This window comes from Coregonus clupeaformis, unplaced genomic scaffold, assembly GCF_020615455.1.
Source record: "Coregonus clupeaformis isolate EN_2021a unplaced genomic scaffold, ASM2061545v1 scaf0839, whole genome shotgun sequence".
NCBI classification, from domain to species: Eukaryota; Metazoa; Chordata; class Actinopteri; order Salmoniformes; family Salmonidae; genus Coregonus; species Coregonus clupeaformis.
This window is the reverse complement of record NW_025534294.1, coordinates 208,088-230,675: the sequence shown is the minus strand read 5'-3', so window position 1 is coordinate 230,675 and position 22,588 is coordinate 208,088. Positions and strand designations below refer to the sequence as shown.

At 43.0% G+C, this 22,588-nt stretch overlaps 4 gene segments (V, D, J or C); 3 read left to right on the top strand and 1 right to left on the bottom strand.

The window, feature by feature from the left end:
- Positions 1 to 311: 311 nt before the first annotated feature.
- On the top strand, positions 312 to 1,439 carry LOC121564104 (the record flags this gene model as incomplete). The annotated part of the segment is given in 2 exon segments: positions 312 to 417; positions 943 to 1,439. Coding segments are annotated over 2 exon segments (426 nt in total), but the record flags the coding sequence as incomplete, so codon positions are not given.
- Positions 1,440 to 7,420: 5,981 nt separating this feature from the next.
- On the bottom strand, positions 7,421 to 8,246 carry LOC121564101. The segment is given in 2 exon segments: positions 7,421 to 8,000; positions 8,167 to 8,246. Coding segments are annotated over 2 exon segments (387 nt in total).
- A 10,059-nt stretch (positions 8,247 to 18,305) lies between these two features.
- Positions 18,306 to 18,855, top strand: LOC123485748. The segment is given in 1 exon segment: positions 18,306 to 18,855. A coding segment is annotated over 1 exon segment (357 nt).
- Positions 18,856 to 19,852: 997 nt separating this feature from the next.
- On the top strand, positions 19,853 to 21,518 carry LOC121564103. The segment is given in 3 exon segments: positions 19,853 to 19,954; positions 20,413 to 20,518; positions 21,056 to 21,518. Coding segments are annotated over 3 exon segments (528 nt in total).
- The last annotated feature ends 1,070 nt before the right edge of the window (positions 21,519 to 22,588 follow it).

The following is a 22,588-nucleotide window of genomic DNA, read 5'->3' as shown; positions in this document are numbered from 1 at the left end:
ACTGTTAATGCAACACAACAATAATCTTAAACATGGAAGGAAAGAGCTTACCTAAATCTGTGGAAGGACTTGACCATAGTTTTATTACATGTAATTAAATACTAGTGTGTTGCTATTCTATATGGCTGCCTTCTTGTAGTTAGTTTGTAAGAGATATTTGGCATCTCCAACATTTATATTTTATAGTCAGGGGGGAAATTAGCTAAAATGTATAATCTGAAAAATCAAACATAAATTAATTTGAATGTTATGACCTGTATGTGGTGTTTTTGACTGACTATCAGTGGTAGGGTTGAATGTGTGTTGTGTAGAGAGTTACTGGTGTGTATAAAGTGCAGGAGGTTTTTGTACGGCCGTTCAATGAGTCTGTATCACTGTGGTGGACTTTCGGTGGTGGCACCAAACTCATCGTTGACTGTAAGTACAAGAGATGTATCCTTTTTATAATACATTCAATTGAACATTTATAAAGTCACAAAAAGTAAAAATTTAGAAATAATTGTTGTTTTGCATGTTTAATTTATTTTATTCCGATTATTTGCGATGTTTCCATATACTCTAATGATCATTAAAAGACAGAAACTTCATATACCAAATATCCACAAATAGAAAATAATAGTTTGATGTGGTCGATGTCTTTAAATACACAAAAACAGTTCAGCAGCATTATAAAACATTTTTCATTGTAAGCATGTACGTTTTGTTTCTGTTCTGTACTTTAACGCATCACTGACTGTAGTGTGGTCATGCTTCATAGATGTTATTAAAGGAGTGTGTAGTATATATTTATAGATAACCTGTCATTTTCACAAACTATTTTATATAATACAAATATCAGATTTGCTTCTTCATGTTAAAGTTGTTGAAAGTTCTTCAAGGTTCTTGTCCAGTTTACCCCTTACATGTCATCTCTCCTTTCCCCCCTCCCCTTCTCTCTCCTAGTGGGTGTGGTACGTCCCTCCCTGACCGTCCTACTCCCCTCCAGTGAGGAGCAGGACCAGGGGAATGCTGCCCTAGTGTGCCTGGCCAACAGGGGCTTCCCGGGGGGCTGGAAGCTGGGTTGGAGGCTGGGGGCCGGGGGAGCCTTGCAGGGCAGCCAGAGTCTGGAGGTCCTGGAGAAGGACGGTCACTACAGCTGGAGCAGCAGCCTCACCCTCCCCACTGACCAGTGGAGGAATGCTGGCTCAGTCACCTGTGAGGCCACCCTAAAGGACCAGACCCCCGTCACTCACACACTGGAGCCACACCACTGCTCCCAGTAGACCCCCTGTACACAGAGAACACCTATCTGTCTGTCATTCCATCATTCTAAACATCTATCTATAGCTTCAGCTTTGGTCATCAATTTGTGTTTCTGCATCTTTACATCTGTACGTGTGGTTGTATTGCTTTTAGATTGGAAATGTTAACAAAATAAAGTACTTTGTATTAATGTCAAAGAAGGTGTCCCTGATTTTTATTGTGAATATAATTGTGAATATCTGTGGACTTGTGGTTGTTAAACAAAGAGTAAACTGCTCTGTAACAAAATGAACATTAGCAGGTTGATAGGGGGTGAGGGAGGGTGGGTACTGGGTAGACCCCTTGGGACAGTGAATATCTGGTGACAGGAGCAGAACCACATCATCTGACCATTATAGACATGGAAGGGGGTTATGGGATATAGCTGTTGGTTTTTATCATGACTAAACTATTTGGTGTATTTGAGTTGTACCGAGATGTTCTGTATGGTGGTAAAGTAGTGGTTATTTATGCTTGGTGATGTCATATAACCAGGACTTGAGGTGTGTGTTCAGTAAACCAGTGTTTCATGTCATAGTCTGTTGCTCCTCAACACCTGTAGTAGGTCCCAGCTGCAGAAGTACAGTCTCTGTTCAGTCTGACTGAGGGAGGTTTTTGTACGACTCTAAATCACTGTGTGAAACGCTCTGGGCTGCCATAGTAACCCATACCATAGTAATCTCCTGCATCTTCAGCTTGGACACCAGTGATTATAAGAGTGTACTCAGTACCTGATCTACTGCCACTGAATCTAGATGGTGTTCCAGACTGAAGTGTATTTACTGTATAGATGAGGAGTTTAGGAGCCTGTCCAGGTTTCAGCAGGTACCAGCTCATGTCATCACCAATACCTGTTGAACTTGCAACAGCTTTGATAGACACATTCTCTCTCAGACGAACTGACTTCAATTCATCAGCTTGATTCAGGACACGTTGTGCAGAGGACTCTGAAATTGAAATGGGGAAATTAGCTTTGAGTAGTCTTAAAATCCACATAAAAGGAATTTGAAACTTTTTCCATGTACAAGCCCATTAAAACCTGTTAAAGACAGTAGACCACAGGGAGAGATGCTGAGAGTTTCTCACCCTGAGTCAGGAACCCCAGCATGATCAGCAGTGGAATCAGTGATATTGACTTCATCATCTTCATCATCATCTGTGGCTCTGAGAAGACTGAACAGACTGAACCCAATGCTGATAACACTGCAGTATTAAAGTGTGAAGACAGATCTCAGTCCTGCAGTCTGAAACTCCCAGGGCTATAAACACTCCCAGAGCACTGAAGCATGAGCTGCCAATGCAAAGCACCTTCTCTATGGAAATACCCTACCTCAGGACAGATGATGAAACTGTTACTGCAATGACATAAACACAATAATCTTAAACGTGGAATACAATAGCTTAATACATCTGTGGAAGGCCTGTAATTGACCATAGTATTTAGTTACATGTAAGGGTTTTCATTCAATACTAGTGTATTGCTATCCAAATAAAATAAAATAAAATAAAATACAATTGGTCACATGCGCCGAATACAACAGGTGTAGACCTTAAAGTGAAATGCTTACTTACAAGCCATTAACCAACAATGCAGTTATAAGAAAAAAGAGTTAAGAAAATATTGACTAAATTAACTAAAGTAAAAAATAAAATAAAATATAAAGTAACACAATAAAATAACAATAACAAGGCTAGATACAGGGGGTACCGGTACCGAGTCAATGTGTGGGGGTACAGGTTAGTCGAGGTAATTTGTACATGTAGGTAGGGGTAAAGTGACTATGCATAGATAATAAACAGCGAGTAGCAGCAGTGTAAAAACAAGGGGGGCCAGGTGGACATTTTATTAATTGTTCAGCAGTCTAGCATTCTTATGGCTTGGGGGTAGAAGCTGTTAATGAGCCTTTTGGACATAGACTTGGCGCTCCAGTACCGCTTGCCATGCGATAGCAGAGAGAACAGTCTGTGACTTGGGTGGATGGAGTCTTTGACAATTCTATACTAAACTAAAATATAAACACAACATGCAACAATTTAAATGATTTTACTGAGTTACAGTTCATATAAGGAAATCAGTCAATTTAAATAAATTATTTAGGCCCTAATCTACAGATTTCACATGACTGGGAATTGGTGCTGCATGGCTGGGCCTTGTGCTAAAATGGCATCATGCTGAAGTTCAGTACAGACCATAAAGAATTATTGAGGCCTCAGATGGATATAACCGTTTTTGCATGGCCAGCGCCATTGAGGGATTCCACCTTTTTGAAGTAGTCAACTGGGTGGGACTTCCTATGGATTAAGGAAGGATCACATAATTCCATCCTGGTCATCAGGAGGGATCAGCCAATGAATTATACTAATGAGGAAACATTCCATTACTTCAGGTGGCAGTAAATTGCCATCCTTGGCTTTATACCGGTTCAAACAACACAGTACAGGTGGCAGTATGTACCCTTTTGTTTGTTAACCATCTCAGAAGTAGTAGAGGAAGAAAATGGATGACTTCACAATGGAGATGGCCTCAATGGTACTGCCTGTGCTCTCACAGACGCCATAATGGGACAGATACAATAATGATGTTGTCTATCTAAGTCTATGGTTCAGACAGAAAATAAAGAGTTATTAGTCAAACAGTTTCAGGGTCAGCTGTTGATTGGATTACAGACTGGGCCAGCAAGCTCTTTTATCACTTTTGACATTCATATCTAGACAGGCGTGCAATGACAGAACAGTATCAAAGTCACCAGATATTAGTAGCATAATAGTTAACTGAATTTTACTGCGGGCAATAAAAAGTGAATGTCATCATCTGTTGCTTCAACTAGGTGGCAACAAAATAGTTTTCTGATTGGTTGTATCTTAATCAAACTCCTCCCACTCGCTCTTTCGCTTCTCTTCGCCTGGAACCATATGCCCAGCAGCTTGTAGGCACACGTGGATAATACAACAAGCTTTAACCAAACAAAATATATTTACGTTTTATTGCTTGTTTACTTGACGATAACATTTTGTTTTGATTTGTGTTTGTGTAGGCTACACAGCCGGAAATTAACAAGTTCAACACGGCGCCACTATAACAATATTTGCCCAACTTCATAACCATTATGAGGCATTTCTAAATGAAATTAACGTTGTGACAGATCTCCTAGTTATGATGGAGGAGAAAGCTGGGATACAGAGAACATACACCGCTTCAGACTCCAGTGATGTAAGGAATGGTTATGTTCTGTAATGTCCTAAACGTACTGGCACAGAGGCAAGGTGCAACCTTTCATATCTGACCTATGACCTTGTTAGGTCAGACATATCACCTGGAGGTTACTGTTATCCTCTGACTGATGTCCAGTCTAGTTTACTCAGGATTAGGTCTGGGAGATGCTGCAGTGCGGTACAGGACAGGTCCTGGTGGAGGCATTAGGAGGTTGTGTGTTTGTCTGAGCGTGTGACTTTGGAACTGTTGACCTCTGCCTCTGGCTGACCTGTCAGTGACCCTGGAGGTATTCTATACTGGGATGAAGAACTTCCATCTGGCTCAGTGCTGATTCCTGATGAATTCATGATGAATCTGTCTGTGTTGATTCCTGATGAATTCGTAATGAATCTGGCTCAGTGCTGATTCCTGATGAATTGATGATGAAACTGGCTCAGTGTTGATTCCTAATGAATTGATGATAAAACTGGCTCAGTGTTGATTCCTTATGAATTCCTGATGAATCTGGCTCAGTGCTGATTCCTGATGAATTCATGATGAATCTGTCTCAGTGCTGATTCCTGATGAATTCATGATGAATCTGTCTCAGTGCTGATTCCTGATGAATTCATGATGAATCTGGCTCAGTGCTGATTCCTGATGAATTCCTGATGAATCTGGCTCAGTGCTGATTCCTGATGAATTCCTGATGAATCTGGCTCAGTGCTGATTCCTGATGAATTCATGATGAATCTGGCTCAGTGCTGATTCCTGATGAATTCATGATGAATCTGGCTCAGTGCTGATTCCTGATGAATTCATGATGAATCTGGCTCAGTGCTGATTCCTGATGAATTCCTGATGAATCTGGCTCAGTGCTGATTCCTGATGAATTCCTGATGAATCTTCAGATGTACATCACTAGTTATCTAATACTTCCTCATGCCATTCTAGTGGGCACCAGGGATGTTTTATTGTTTTATTTTTTTTATTTCACCTTTATTTAACCAGGTAAGCCAGTTGAGAACAGTTCTCATTTACAACTGCGACCTGGCCAAGATAAAGCAAAGCAGTGAGATAAAAACAACACAGAGTTACATATGGGGTAAAAAACATAAAGTCAAAAATACAACAGAAAATATATATACAGTGTGTGTAAATGTAGCAAGTTATGGAGGTAAGGCAATAAATAGGCTATAGTGCAAAGTAATTACAATAGTATTAACACTGGAATGCTAGATGTGCAAGAGATTATGTGCAAATAGAGATACTGGGGTGCAAAAGAGCAAAATAAATAACAATATAGGGATGAGGTAGTTGGGTGGGCTAATTTCAGATGGGCTGTGTACAGGTGCAGTGATCGGTAAGGTGCTCTGACAACTGATGCTTAAAGTTAGTGAGGGAGATAAGAGTCTCCAGCTTCAGAGATTTTTGCAATTCGTTCCAGTCATTGGCAGCAGAGAACTGGAAGGAATGGCGGCCAAAGGAGGTGTTGGCTTTGGGAATGACCAGAGAGATATACCTGCTGGAGCGCAGACTACGGGTGGGTGCTGCTATGGTGACCAATGAGCTAAGATAAGGCGGGGATTTGCCTAGCAGTGATTTATAGATGGCCTGGAGCCAGTGGGTTTGACGACGAACATGTAGTGAGGACCAGCCAACAAGAGCGTACAGGTCACAGTGGTGGGTAGCGTATGGGGCTTTGGAGACAAAACGGATGGCACTGTGATAGACTACATCCAATTTGCTGAGTAGAGTGTTGGAGGCTATTTTGTAAATGACATCGCCGAAGTCAAGGATCGGTAGGATAGTCAGTTTTACGAGGGCATGTTTGGCAGCATGAGTGAAGGAGGCTTTGTTGCGAAATAGGAAGCCGATTCTAGATTTAACTTTGGATTGGAGATTATTTATGTGAGTCTGGAAGGAGAGTTTACAGTCTAACCAGACACCTAGGTATTTGTAGTTGTCCACATACTCTAGGTCAGACCCGTCAAGAGTGGTGATTCTAGTCGGGTGGGCGGGTGCCAGCAGCGTTCGATTGAAAAGCATGCATTTAGTTTTACTAGTGTTTAAGAGCAGTTGGAGGCTACTGAAGGAGTGTTGTATGGCATTGAAGCTCGTTTGGAGGTTTGTTAACACAGTGTCCAATGAAGGGCCAGATGTATACAAAATGGTGTCGTCTGCGTAGAGGTGGATCTGAGAGTCACCAGCAGCAAGAGCGACATCATTGATATACACGGAGAAAAGTGTCGGCCCAAGAATTGAACCCTGTGGCACCCCCATAGAGACTGCCATAGGTCCAGACAACAGGCCCTCCGATTTGACACACTGAACTCTATCTGAGAAGTAGTTGGTGAACCAGGCGAGGCAGTCATTTGAGAAACCAGATGTAAAATCTGACCTTAGATAATGGTGCTCTCTTCATCTAGTCTCTTTGTCAAGATAACTAAAAGCTGACTACAATAAAGTGACAGGCAGTCTGGTGGCATGTTGGGGTTGGACTGACTCTCTTCCCTGGGGAACTGACCTCTGACCTTTTTATCTTTGACCTCTACCAGTCTGGCTGACGTCCGGTGGCCAACCTCTTCCTGTCGACACCACACAAGATTAGTGCAGTGACCTATAAAATGACCTGTAAATGAAGTCTGACTTATGACGTTGAACTTTTACCCTCTGCCAGTCTGTCGGATGTCCACTGGCCAACCTCCTCTGGTCTAGTTCTGGTGTGGTGTTAAGGATGGGGGAACATCTGGGGAGTGTACTGCTCTATTCTGGGAGAGGGGCCATGCAAATCTCAGTTTCTGTTTTACAGGACTCTCTCTCTGTCACACACACACATGCACTTACACACACTATACTGCTCCACAGAAGTGTTGGCCAGCTGTGTGTGTCTGGTTGATCTACCAAGCATGGAGGCACACCAACTTTTATGCTTCACACATGATTTTATGTGGACATGATATGGATTATTCATCCTCAATGAGACTATTTCACCTGTATCTTTCTGATAAGGAGGATATTTGTAGCCATGGGAGGTAGGGAGGGTTATGAAACTAGTTTGTAACCATTATTTCTGTGAGTTAGTAAAGTGGTTATACTTGGTGATGTCATATCACAAGACCCTTAGTTCTGTGTTCAGTGGACCAGTGATGTGTGTAATTTCATGCAGGAGGTTTTTGTACGGCTCTAAATCACTGTGTGAACAAACGTTCACTATTGGGATAGTGGTAACTCTGACAGTAGTAAACTGCTGCATCTTCAGCCTGGACTCCACTGATGGTCAGAGTGAAGTCACTCTCAGACCCACTGCCACTGAATCTAGCAGGAATCCCATCTAGCAGTTTCTTTGCATATTTTATCAGGAGTTTGGGAGCTTCTCCAGGTCTCTGTTGATACCAGAACGCACCCTCATCTCCATTACTCCATTTGTACACTTTAGGGTTGGTTTTACAGGTCAGAGTGACGGGGTCTCCTGGAGAAAATGTCACTACAGGAGGCTGAGTCACAGTCACCTGACCTCTGGATCCTGAAGAGGAAAAATATAAATTGATCAATGAATATAAATAAGAGATCATTTATATTTCATTATATTTAATGCAGGGACATTTATTAATTGAGAGCCATTTCAATGATTATACAAGGTACTCAACAATATGTCATTTTTCCATTGTAAGTGTTAGAAAAAAACAGACCTTTGAGGCAGCAGCAGGCCAGTGTCCAGATGAAGATGGTGTTCAGAGTCATGGTTGCCGTTGTTTCTGTTGTGTTGAAGGAGCGCTCTCAGTCCTGCAGTCTGAAACTCACAGGGCTATAAACACTTCCAGAGCACTGAAGCATGAGCTGCCAATGCAAAGCACCTTCTCTATGGAAATACCCTACCTCAGGACAGATGATGAAACTGTTAATGCAATGACAGAAACATGGAAGGAAATAGCTTACCTAAATTCCTGGAAGGACTTTACATTTTAGTCATTTAGCAGACACTCTTATCCAGAGCAACTTACAGTTAGTGAGTGCATACATTTTTTTCATACTGAACCCCCGTGGGAAATGAACCCATGTTCACCCATGCTCTACCAACTGAGCTACAGGGGACTATAGTCTTTACTATAGTATTTAGTTACATGTACAGTGAGGAAAAAAGTATTTGATCCCCTGCTGATTTTGTACGTTTGCCCACTGACAAAGACATGATCAGTCTATAATTTATATGGTAGGTTTATTTGAACAGTGAGAGACAGAATAACAACAAAAAAATCCAGAAAAACGCATGTCAAAAATGTTATAAATTGATTTGCATTTAAATGAGGGAAATAAGTATTTGACCCCTCTGCAAAACATGACTTAGTACTTGGTGGCAAAACCCTTGTTGGCAATCACAGAGGTCAGAGGTTTCTTGTAGTTGGCCACCAGGTTTGCACACATCTCAGGAGTGATTTTGTCCCACTCCTCTTTGCAGATCTTTTCCAAGTCATTAAGGTTTCGAGGCTGACATTTGGCAACTCGAACATACAGCTCCCTCCACAGATCTTCTATGGGATTAAGGTCTGGAGACTGGTTAGGCCACTCCAGGACCTTAATGTGCTTCTTCTTGAGCCACTACTTTGTTGCCTTGGCAGTGTGTTTTGGGTCATTGTCATGCTGGAATACCCATCCACGACCCATTTTCAATGCCCTGGCTGAGGGAAGGAGGTTATCACCCAAAATTTGACGGTACATGGCCCCGTCCATTGTCCCTTTGATGCGGTGAAGTTGTCCTGTCCCCTTAGCAGAAAAACACCCCCAAAGCATAATGTTTCCACCTCCATGTTTGACGGTGGGGATGGTGTTCTTGGGGTCATAGGCAGCATTCCTCCTCCTCCAAACACGACGAGTTGAGTTGATGCCAAAGATCTCCATTTTGGTCTCATCTGACCACAACACTTTCACCCAGTTCTCCTCTGAATCATTCAGATGTTCATTGGCAAACTTCAGACGGGCATGTATATGTGCTTTCTTGAGCAGGGGGACCTTGCGGGCGCTGCAGGATTTCAGTCCTTCACGGCGTAGTGTGTTACCAATTGTTTTCTTGGTGACTATGGTCCCAGCTGCCTTGAGATCATTGACAAGATCCTCTCGAGTAGTTCTGGGCTGATTCCTCACCGTTCTCATGATCATTGCAACTCCACGAGGTGAGATCTTGCATGGAGCCCCAGGCCGAGGGAGATTGACAGTTCTTTTGTGTTTCTTCCATTTGCGAATAATCACACCAACTGTTGTCACCTTCTCACCAAGCTGCTTGGCGATGGTCTTGTAGCCCATTCCAGCCTTGTGTAGGTCTACAATCTTGTCCCTGACATCCTTGGAGAGCTCTTTGGTCTTGGCCATGGTGGAGAGTTTGGAATCTGATTGATTGATTGCTTATGTGGACAGGTGTCTTTTATACAGGTAACAAACTGAGATTAGGAGCACTCCCTTTAAGAGTGTGCTCCTAATCTCAGCTCGTTACCTGTATAAAAGACACCTGGGAGTCAGAAATCTTTCTGACTGAGAGGGGGTCAAATACTTATTTCCCTCATTAAAATGCAATCAATTTATAACATTTTTGACATGCGTTTTTCTGGATTTTTGTTGTTATTCTGTCTCTCACTGTTCAAATAAACCTACCATTAAAATTATAGACTGATCATTTCTTTGTCAGTGGGCAAACGGCAGCAGGTAGCTTAGTGGGTAAGAGCGTTGTGCCAGTAACCGAAAGGTCGCTGGTTCTAATCCCCGAGCCGACTAGGTGAAAAATCTGTCGATGTGCCCTTGAGCAAGGCACTTAACCCTAAATTGCTCCTGTAAGTCGCTCTGGATAAGAGCGTCTGCTAAATGACCAATTTATTTTTATTTTATTTAAACGTACAAAATCAGCAGGGGATCAAATACTTTTTTCCCTCACTGTAAATGTTTTCATTCAATACTAGTGTATTGCTATTCTATATGGCTGCCGACTTGTACTTAGTGAGTTTGTCAGAGATATTTGACATCTCCAACATTTTTATTTTATATTAATGGGGGAAATCAACTAAAATTAATAATCTAAAATATCAAACATAAAATAATTTCAAAAGTTATGACCTACATGTGGTGTTTTTGACTGATAATCAGTGGTAGGGTTGAATGTGTGTTGTATAGAGAGTTACTGGTGTGTATAAAGTGCAGGAGGTTTTTGTACGGCCGTTCAATGAGTCTGTATCACTGTGGTGCACTTTTGGTGGTGGCACCAAACTCATTGTCAAGTCCTCCTCTTGTTCACCATCCAAAGGACACAGGGACAACTCAAATTTCTGACTCAATCTTTTTTATTTTTAGTTTGCTTTCAGTTGATTGGTCTGTCCAGTAAATTAGCCAGTAAATTAGCCAGTAAATTAGGTTGTAAACCTTTAAAGACAGAACAAAAAGTTACCATTTTAATTAAACATTTTAATGAACTTAACTTAGTTTAAACATTTAAATAAACATTCTAAATAACTTAAATGATTTAACCATTTACCATTGGCGTCTTTGGACTGAACCTGTGAGTGAACTTGGAGTCTTTTCTCTGAAGTTTGTTCTTCTGAATGACTGAGCCCCTCCATGCCTTCACAGGTGCTCCAAATCAGTGAAAATGACTGATCAGGTGACAAGCAGCCGGTTTGCTGCTGCTGGTGCACTCTGGGAAGTGTAGTTCTTTGACTCACTCCTGAGATTCAGCTCAACACCTCCCACTTGAGCTCTTGTTTTTTTCAAATCCAGAGAGGTCACACAAGCCCTTCACACCTCTGTTTGTTCTTCAATGGGAAGTAGAATGACAAGCCGTCTGACATCTCTATGAAGAATTGTGGCTGTGATTTTGGTTTGAAGCCTCTTCGTTCTTTCACCGTTTGCTCGTGGGCCCTTTTTTCCTGTTTGACTTTGTGATGTGAACAGAATAGCTGGGAAAAGTCTTCACAAGCACATCTCTTACGATGCCTTTGCTGTCAGCATTGACACCGACCACTCTAGCCAGCTTGTACTGTCCTCTTAGGACGTTTTGGTCAGCCAACCAGACCACATCTCCAACAGCAACATTTCGCTCTTTGGTGTGCCATTTGTTCCTTATGAACAGATTAGGTCCAGCCAATTGGCTCCACTTCTTCCAGAAATGGCTTAACTCTGCTTGAATATGTTTAAGTCTTTTGTAAGGGTAGCCATCAAACTGGAAATCTCCAGGGTCTCCCTTTGGATTGTTACGTCCTAAAAGCAGAGAATTCGGGGTGATGTACTCTACACAGTCTTCTCTGCTTTGAGTTCTTGCATCGATGGGTCTCTCATTAGCAAGGTTGGCTGCCATGAAGAGAAATGTTTGGAATTCTCCCCATGTGAAAACACCATCTCCACCAAGGTTGCTCAACGCCCGCTTCACTACTTTGACAGCTGCCTCTGCGGCACCATTCCTATGGGGAGAGTCTGCAGGGTGGATCTTCCATGACCATTCTGTACCATGCTTGGCAGCTGTGTCTTCAAGTTCAGACTTGTTTAGTTGGTTAAGGAATTTTTGAAGTGCGGGTTTGGCTCCCACAAAGTTAGTGCCAGGGTCTGACCAGAGTTTCCTGGGGTGTCCTCTCAGTGAAGTGAACCTTTGATAGGCTAGCAGGAATCCTTCAGATGACATGTCACTCACCACTTCAGTGTGTATGGCTTGGGAAGTCAAGCAGAAGACTATTCCCCATACTTTGAGTCTAGTTCTCTTCTTGACCTCATCTTTCACTTCATAAGGGCCGAACAGGTCCATGGTGGTGAATTCAGAAGGTGCAGCTGGGCCTGTTCGCTCTAGAGGCAGGTCAGCCATGATTTGTTGACACTGTTTTGCCTTGTTTTTCCTGCAGACCACACAGCTGTCAACCATTTTCTTGGCAAGTCTACGGCCTTTTATTACCCAGGCTTTCTTCCTCATCCGGAGAAGGGTTCCCGCCACTCCCTCGTGGTTTGCTTTGTGGGATTCTTGTGCCAGCAGTGTAGACACCCATGCTTCAAAGGGTAAAACTGGCACTGCTGTCTTATCTTCGTTGAATGTCTGAATTCTGCCTCCACAAACTAGCAGCCCAGAGTTCACATCTTTGTACACTGTCAGTCTGCTTAGAGTTGTGTCTGAAAAATCTGTACCTTCTTGAGCTGCGAGGAAAAGGTATTTGAGTGCATCTTCATGTTCTTTGACAGTCAGCACAGGTTGCTTGGGTGATCTTACCTCCCTCTTTGCCTGTTTAGGGGCCTGGCCTTCCTCTTCAGCCACTGCTTGGCTGCTAGACAAACCCAGGCAACGACTCTCACCAGTTTGGACAGGCTACTGAATCTTCTTACTTCCACAAGATCTTTAACCCAGCCAGTGGGCTTCCTTCTAAGAAGAGTTGGGTTTACCACAGGTATTCCTCTTGAGTTTCACTCTTTGGACATTCCTGAGTGCCTTGTAGGTCTTCTTTCTGCTGACTACTTCTTGCTTGAGCTCTTGTTAATGCACCTGAGAATGCCTTCCTCTGGAGCTTGTTTACACTCTCCCTGGCATGAGCTGCAACCTCTCCAGCTGATTTTATAGGCCACTCCTCCACTGGCCACTTTAGGAACTCTGGTCCATTTTGCCATGTGGAATTCTCCTTCAAATCTTCAGGAGCACCCCCTCTTGTTATGATGTCAGCTATGTTTAGATCCCCACGGATCCACCACCAGTCTTGCACTTGTCCAGCCTTCTGGATTTCACCCACTCTATTTGCAAAGAAGGTTTTGTACCCATAACTGACTCTTTGAATGGCTCCCAAGTCTGTTTGACTGTCAAGTAGATGGAACCATCTCTCGATCTTCATTCGAGCATGCTTTTCCACATACTTCCTGATCCTGGCTGCGAAGACAGCACCACAGATCTCAGCTTTTACAGCTTCTCCCTTCTGATCCAGGGGTGTCAGCTTGGCTTTTGATTCAATGAATCGAACTTTAGTGCCTTGACTTGTCTCCCATCTTAAGTATATCACAGCTCCATAGGTTTTGTCACTTCCATCAGAGAATGTGATGCCCCAAGGTTTCCCTTCCCAGCCAGCTGGTGTGAGGCTCCTGTGGAATTTCACCTCTCCAAGCTGCACATATTCTTCAAAAAGCTGGATGGCTTCTTCTCTGAGGCTTTCTGAGAGAGGTTGGTCCCAGGTTTCTTGGGTTAGTTTCCCACCCCTTCCTCTTGGAATGCTTTTCGAACAAGAATTGCTCCCTTCTGTTTGGCAGGTGTAACTAAGCCAATTGGGTCGTACAGTCCAGCCACTTGGCTTAAGAGAGCCCTCCTAGTCAGTGGGTTAGGTGTCTCAGTTCTCACCTCCTCCTTGAGAAGATATTTTCCAACTCATCTTCTTTTTCCTTTTGTAGAGCTTGTCTTCATCCATTTGGTAGCCGATACCCAAGGCTTTATTGTCTTCGTCCCTCATTTGATTTGGTAGAATTAAGGTTTTACTTTGTGTCTTTGTTAGAACCTCCATCTCCATTCCTTGCCTCCCACTTTGCCCTGACCGGACCCATGGTTTGAGGAAGAACCCTCCAGCTTTCAAGATCTCTTCGACATTTGCTGTGATCTTGTCAAGTTTATTCAGGTCATTTTGGGAGGTTAAGAGGTCATCCACATAACTGTCCTCTTCAATGACTCTGCTCTCATCCTCCAAGTGAAGAAAGTTGGGCAGGCGTGCTGTTTCCCTCATAGCCAACTGAGCAATGCAACCAGCAGGTCTGTCCCCAATGTTGACTCTGGTTATTGCATATTCACTTATCTCTTCATCTGGGCTGTCCCTCCAGAGGAACCTGTGAAGATGCATCTCACGCTCCTCCAGCCATACAGAGTTGTACATCTTTTTGATGTCTCCTAGAGATGCATACGTCCCTTCTCTGAATCTCAGCAAGACAGCTCTTATAGGGTTGAGAACGTCTGGTCCCTTCAGAAGAAGATCATTCATACCCACGCCTTTGTATTTCTGGCTACTATTCCATACAATACGAACCGGTGTAGTCACCGAATGAGGGTTTGGTGCCACCAGGTGGCTTACGTACCACACTGGTCCGTTCCACTCATCCATGATTTTGTTGGTGAGTTTTATGGCTGCGCCTCGCTCGACCATTTCATGGATCTGGGTAGCATATGCAACTTTCCAGTCTGGCTCTCTGCTTAGTTGCTTTTCCATCCTTAAGAAACAAGCCTGGACTGCACTTTTGTTGTTCGGGAGAGAGGCTGGATCTACCGTCCAAGGATATTTCGCATCCCAATGTGGAGCCGGTGTGTGAGCATCCCCCTTCTTGTAGGTGAGGCCTTCTTTAATGATCTCCAGTTCCCTTTCCTCTGCCAGGGTCATTTCCTTTCCTCCTGGTGGACAGTTTCCACATCGGCATCCTCCACATCTTGGCTCACATGCAGCTCCGATGCTGTCCCAGTGCCACCACTCAAGGAACTCACGGTTACTGGCAGCTGTAAATTTGGTCTGAGTCACATCCTCCTGCTGTAGCTGCGCTGTGTCAGTTGTTGGACTTGTGATTTCTTGATATTTGACAGCTGCTGTCCTCATGGAGCGAGCGAAGTGTGTTTTGGACTCATATGCTGCAACCTCCACTTCTTCAAATAAGTCGGGATGTGCTCCACCCACTGTTTTCCCCAATGGACCCTCCCACAAGACAAGGTCTCCGATGATTTTTACCCTCTGGGGAGCTTAGTCTTCCCTCTCGGTGGCTAATGAGAAGTTCAACCTCTTCTGGCCTTTCCAATTCTGTAAGTTTGACTTCTGGGAAGAATTTTTTCAACTTCTCAGGTTCAATTACTTGATGCACTCTGGCGATTTCATCCAAGCCGTAGCAGACCATTTCATGAGCTCTCTCTGTCCCTTTAGGTGTCTTGACTCTGACTTTGAGGAGATACCTTTGTGTGTTCACTTCCATGGTCATACCACCAACCCCATGCACAACTAAAGTTATCTTCTCATGTCTTAACCCCAGTCTTTCAGCAGCCTTATGGGTAATGTAGTTTGTGTCTGAAGCAAGGTCAATTAAAGTCCCAATCTTCTGCCCTGCGTTTGCCGTGACTTGCATCAACATCATGATGACAGGAAGTTCAGAGAGCCCATTTCTCTGCGGTAGCTCAGACTGGCCAGAAGCATCGAGTGTCACTGCGGTTTTGTTGGTGTTGGTGAAAGCCTTTCTGCATCGATCTGCCATTTCCTGGGAAAGTTCAGACAAGATCTCCTCTTGTTCATCCGTTAGCTTGCTTTCACCTTTGCCGTCTTTTCCACTCTCTCTCTCTTCCCCTCTTTTGACTTCTCGTTTTGGGCAGAGGAAAAAATGGGGGTCTGGGGCACCACCTTCCCTTTTACAGTCTTTGTTTCTGCATAGGAAAGTGTCTCTGCAGTATCCATCTTCATCATGGCATCCGAGACATTTTCTGCATGCTCCCAGCTTTCTCAAGACAGTTTTCTTTTCAGGTAGCTTAAGTCTTTTGAACTTTCTACAGAAGAAGATTTTGTTGTTGTGCCCACTATCACCACATACCTCATCAAGCTCTTCTTTCTTTGTGGTTTTTGTTGAGGCAATCTTTCTGTCATACTTCTCGTCCAAACGATCTGATTTTTCCACCTTCTCCACAGTTCTGAGCTGTTCGAGTCTCTCTAGTATTTCTTCTTGACTTTTCAGGAACTTCAAGAGCATGACAAAGTGGTTGTCTGATGTGACATTGTTTCTGGGTTCAACCATGAACATCACCCAGTCTCTTTTAATGAAGTCAGGCAACTTGCTTTCAATGGATCTAATTACCAGTGGGTTATTTATGGCTCCAGAGTTTCCTAACTCTGTGAGATCTGCTAGAGCCTTCTCCACTGACTGTATGAGATCAATGACCTTTCTTGGTTGGTTCCCTTTCACATGTGGCATCTTCTCCAGCTCTTCCAGGATTTCCACTATGATGGTTGACTTGTTGCCATACCTGTTCTCCAGGACTCTGAACATGTCATCGGCAGTGGTGTAGGTTGAAAGTCTGAGGTCTTTTGAGATTTTGTCATCCACACTCTCCAGGAGTTGAATTTTCTTAACTTCAGTTGATCTGGATGGCTCTCCCTGCTTTTGTAGCCTTTCCCAGTCTTTCCTCCATCTGTGATATTCTCTCTTGCTTCCATTGAAGATAGGTAGAGAGATTGGCTTGATTCTCACTATTGGTGTGGATGTTGCCGGTTGGGGTAGTAGTTTCACTCCTGTGCCTTGCTCATTGATCGTCCGTGCAGTGGCAAATTCAGGTCTCCTTAACTCAAGCCTGTAGTAGAATGCTCTTATGTCCTTGACTCTTCCATCTAATTCGTCCTTTAATCCTACAGGGATCCATCGCTCCCATGTTGACATTGCTGAGATGGCCTCTTTTATTCTCTTGTCCAAGAGAGCGAGGTGCACTTCATAGCCCTCTAAATTGGCACTTTCCACAGGTACATCAGCCGCTTTATCATTGGCTTTTTCTGCTTCCAGGATTGCCACAAGAAGTTCACTCCTTCCATACCTCGACCACAGGTTTGTTTGAACAATGTCTCTTATCTCCGCCAACTTTGTTTCACCTTCATTTACAGATCTATCAATGTCAGCCTCTTGCTGTTCATTAAGACCTGGTTCCTTATCCTCAGTCATGTCAGCCTCCAGTCCAATCCTGTAGTCATCGTTGGCATCGAGCATCTTTCTGAAACAATCTGAAAGCTTAGTGAATTCCTCCTTTAACTCCACTTGAAGCATGCTGCTTGCTCCTCTTGAAATGAAGTTGGCTTGTCTGGTGAAGCTGCTTTTTGCAGTGGTCCTCTCCTTTTGAGCTGCTGGACCGACTTCCCCAGGACATCTTCCGCCATCTTGACTTCCTCTGCGTCAACAGCTTATTTCTGGATCTGAAGCCGTTTATCCTCAGGGCCAGGCCGCTCCGCGTGGTTTACAACTGTCAAGTCCTCCTCTTGTTCACCATCCAAAGGACACAGGGACAAATCAAATTTCTGACTCAATCTTTTTTATTTTTAGTTTGCTTTCAGTTGATTGGTCTGTCCAGTAAATTAGCCAGTAAATTAGGTTGTAAACCTTTAAAGACAGAACAAAAAGTTACAATTTTAATTAAACATTTTAATGAACTTAACTTAGTTTAAACATTTAAATAAACATTCTAAATAACTTAAATGAATTAACCATTTACCATTGGCGTCTTTGGACTGAACCTGTGAGTGAACTTGGTGTCTTCTCTCTGAAGTTTGTTCTTCTGAATGACTGAGCCCCTCCATGCCTTCACAGGTGCTCCAAATCAGTGAAAATGACTGATCAGGTGACAAGCAGCCGGTTTGCTGCTGCTGGTGCACTCTGGGAAGTGTAGTTCTTTGACTCACTCCTGAGATTCAGCTCAACACTCATCATTGACTGTAAGTACAAGAGGTTCATTCCTTTTTATAATACATACATTTTAACATTAATAAAGTCCCAAAAAGTTGTAGTTCTGGATGTTTAATTTATTTACTTCAGATTATTTGCAATGTTTCCATATGCTCTGATAATCTTTCAAGGACTTCATGTACCAAACATCTGTGAACAGAAAAGGATAGTTTTAGTGGTTGATGTCTTTAAGTACACTAAACCAGTTCAGCTACATTATTCAACTTTTTATATTGTAAGCATCTAAGTTTCATATATGTACAGTAATTTAACACACCACTGACTATAGTGTGTGGTCTTGCTTCATAGATGTTCTTGAAGGTAAGTGAAACAGTCTGTAGAAGATATATAGATAACCTGCCATTTTCACTGACCCTGTCCTATTTAAAAAAGTATCAGATTTGTTTCTTCATGTTAAAGTTGTTGAAAGTTCTTCAAGGTTCTTGTCCAGTTTAACCCTTACATGTCATCTCTCCTTTCCCCCTCCCCTTCTCTCCTAGTGAGTGTGGTACGTCCCTCCCTGACCGTCCTACTCCCCTCCAGTGAGGAGCAGGACAAGGGGAATGTTGCCTTAGTGTGCCTGGCCAACAGGGGCTTCCCAGGGGCCTGGAAGCTGGGTTGGAGGCTGGGGGCCGGGGGAGCCTTGCAGGGCAGCCAGAGTCTGGAGGTCCTGGAGAAGGACGGTCACTACAGCTGGAGCAGCAGCCTCACCCTCCCCACTGACCAGTGGAGGAATGCTGGCTCAGTCACCTGTGAGGCCACCCTAAAGGACCAGACCCCTGTCACTCACACACTGGAGCCACACCACTGCTCCCAGTAGACCCCCTGTACACTGAGAACACCTATCTGTCTGTCATTCCATCATTCTAAATATCTATCTATAGCTTCAGCTTTGGTCATCAATTTGTGTTTTTGCATCTTTAAATCTGTATGTGTGGTTGTATTGCTTTTAGATTGGAAATGTTAACAAAATAAAATACATTGTATTAATGTCCAACAAGGTGTCCCTGATTTTTATTATGAATATAATTGTGAATATCTGTGCACTTGTAGTTGTTAAACAAAGACTAAACTGCTCTGTTTCAAAATGAACATTAGAAGGTTGGTAGGAGGTGAGTGAGGGTGGGTACTGGGTAGACCCCCTTGGGACAGTAAATATCTGGGGACAGGAGCAGAACCACATCATCTGACCATTATAGACATGGAAGGGGGTTATGGGATATAGCTGTTGGTTTTGATCATGACTAAACTATTTGGTGTATTTCAGTTGTAACCAGATGTTCTGTATGGTGGTAAAGTAGTGGTTATTTATGCTTGTTGATGTCATATAACCAGGACTTGAGTTGTGTGTTCAGTAAACCAGTGTTTCATGTCATAGTCTGTTGCTCCTCAACACCTGCAGTAGGTCCCAGCTGCAGCAGTACAGTCTCTGTTCAGTCTGACTGATGGAGGTTTTTGTACGACTCTAAATCACTGTGTGAAACGCTCTGGGTCGCCATAATCACCCATACCATAGTAATCTCCTGCATCTTCAGCTTGGACACCAGTGATTGTAAGAGTGTACTCAGTACCTGATCTACTGCCACTGAATCTAGATGGTGTTCCAGACTGAAGTGTTTTTACTCTATAGATGAGGAGTTTAGGAGCCTGTCCAGGTTTCAGCAGGTACCAGCTCATGTCATCATCAATACCAGTTGAACTTGCAACAGCCTTGATAGACACAATCTCTCCCAGACGAACTGACTTTGATTCATTAGCTTGATTCAGGACACGTTGTGCAGAGGACTCTGAAATTGAAACGGGGAAATTAGCTTTGAGTAGTCTTAAAAATCCACATAAAAGGAATTTGAAACTTTTTCCATGTACAAGCCCATTAAAACCTGTTAAAACCAGTAGACCACAGGGAGAGATGCTGAGAGTTTCTCACCCTGAGTCAGGAACCCCAGCATGATCAGCAGTGGAATCAGTGATATTGACTTCATCATCTTCATCATCATCTGTGGCTCTGAGAAGTCTGAACAGACTGAACCCAACGATAATAACACTGCAGTCTTAAAGTGTCAAGACAGATCTCAGTTCTGCAGTCTGAAACTCACAGGGCTATAAACACTCTCAGAGCACTGAAGCATGAGCTGCCAATGCAAAGCACCTTCTCTATGGAAATACCCTACCTCAGGACAGATGATGAAACTGTTAATGCAACACAAAAATAATCTTGAACATGGAAGGAAAGAGCTTACCTAAATCTGTGGAAGGACTTGACCATAGTTTTTAAATACATATAAATTAAATACTAGTGTTTTGCTGTTCTATATGGCTGCCTTATTGTACTTAGTGAGTTTGTCAGAGATATTTGACATCTCCAACATTTATATTTTAAAGTCTTGGGGGAAATCAGCTAAAATGTATAATCTGAAAAATCAAACATAAACTAATTTGAATGTTATGACCTGTATATGGTGTTTTTGACTGACTATCAGTGGTAGGGTTGAATGTGTGTTGTGTAGAGAGTTACTGGTGTGTATAAAGTGCAGGAGGTTTTTGTACGGCCGTTCAATGAGTCTGTATCACTGTGGTACACTTTCGGTGGCGGCACCAAACTCATCATTGACTGTAAGTACAAGAGGTTCATTCCTTTTTATAATACATTCAATTGAACATTTATAAAATCACAAAAAGTCAAAATTGTTAAATAGTTGTCGTTTTGAATGTTTAATTTATTTTATACCTATTAGTTGCAATGTTTATATCTACTGTAATGATCATTCAAGGACAGAAACTTCATATACCAAATATCCACCATTAGAAAATAATAGTTTGATGTGTTCGATGTCTTTAAATACACAAAAACAGTTCAGCAGCATTATGAAAACGTTTTCATTGTAAGCACGTAAGTTTTGTTTATGTACTGTACTTTAACGCATCACTGAACTTAGTGTGTGTTCATGCTTCATAGATGTTATTAGAGGGAAGTAAAAGAGTGTGTAGTATATATTTATAGATAACCTGTCATTTTCACAAACTATTTTATATAATACAAATATCAGATTTGTTTCTTCATGTTAAAGTTGTTGAAAGTTCTTCAAGGTTATTGTCCAGTTTAACCCTTACATGTCATCTCTCCTTTCCCCCTCCCCTTCTCTCTTGTAGTGGGTGTGGTACGTCCCTCCCTGACCGTCCTACTCCCCTCCAGTGAGGAGCAGGACCAGGGGAATGTTGCCCTAGTGTGCCTGGCCAACAGAGGCTTCCCGGGGGGCTGGAAGCTGGGTTGGAGGCTGGGGGCCGGGGGAGCCTTGCAGGGAAGCCAGAGTCTGGAGGTCCTGGAGAAGGACGGTCACTACAGCTGGAGCAGCAGCCTCACCCTCCCCACTGACCAGTGGAGGAATGCTGGCTCAGTCACCTGTGAGGCCACCCTAAAGGACCAGACCCCCGTCACTCACACACTGGAGCCACACCACTGCTCCCAGTAGACCCCCTGTACACAGAGAACACCTATCTGTCTGTCTTTCCATCATTCTAAATATCTATCTATAGCTTCAGCTTTGGTCATCAATTTGTGTTTCTGAATCTTTAAATCTGTGTGTGTAGTTTTATTGCTTTTAGATTGGAAATGTTAACAAAATAAAATACTTTGTATTAATGTCAAGGAAGTTGTCCCTGATTTTTATCATGAATATAATTGTGAATATCTGTGCACTTGTAGTTGTTAAACAAAGACTAAACTGCTCTGTTTCAAAATGAACATTAGAAGGTTGATAGGGGGTGAGGGAGGGTGGGTACTGGGAAGACCCCTTGGGACAGTGAATATCTGGGGACAGGAGCAGAACCACATAATCTGACCATTATAGACATGGAATGGGGTTATGGGATATAGCTGTTGGTTTTTATCATGACTAAACTATTTGGTGTATTTGAGTTGTAACCAGATGTTCTGTATGGTGGTAATGTAGTGGTTATTTATGCTTGGTGATGTCATATAACCAGGACTTGAGGTGTGTGTTCAGTAAACCAGTGATTCATGTCAGAGTCTGTTGCTCCTCAACACCTGCAGTAGGTCCCAGCTGCAGCATTACAGTCACTGTGCAGTCTGACTGAGGGAGGTTTTTGTACGACTCTAAATCACTGTGTGAAATGCTCTGGGTCGCCATAATCACCCATACCATAGTAATCTCCTGCATCTTCAGCTTGGACACCAGTGATTGTAAGAATGTACTCAGTACCTGATCTACTGCCACTGAATCTAGATGGTGTTCCAGACTGAAGTGTATTTACTCTATAGATGAGGAGTTTAGGAGCCTGTCCAGGTTTCTGCAGGTACCAGCTCATGTCATCATCAATACCTGTTGAACTTGCAACAGCTTTGATAGACACATTCTCTCCCAGACGAACTGACTTCGATTCATCAGCTTGATTCAGGACACGTTGTGCAGAGGACTCTGAAATTGAAACAGGGAAATTAGCTTTGAGTAGTCTTAAAAATCCACATAAAAGGAATTTGAAACTTTTTCCATGTACAAGCCCATTAAAACCTCTTAAAACAAGTAGACCACAGGGAGCGATGCTGAGAGTTTCTCACCCTGAGTCAGGAACCCCAGCATGATCAGCAGTGGAATCAGTGATATCGACTTCATCATCTTTATCATCATCTGTGGCTCTGAGAAGACTGAACAGACTGAACCCAAC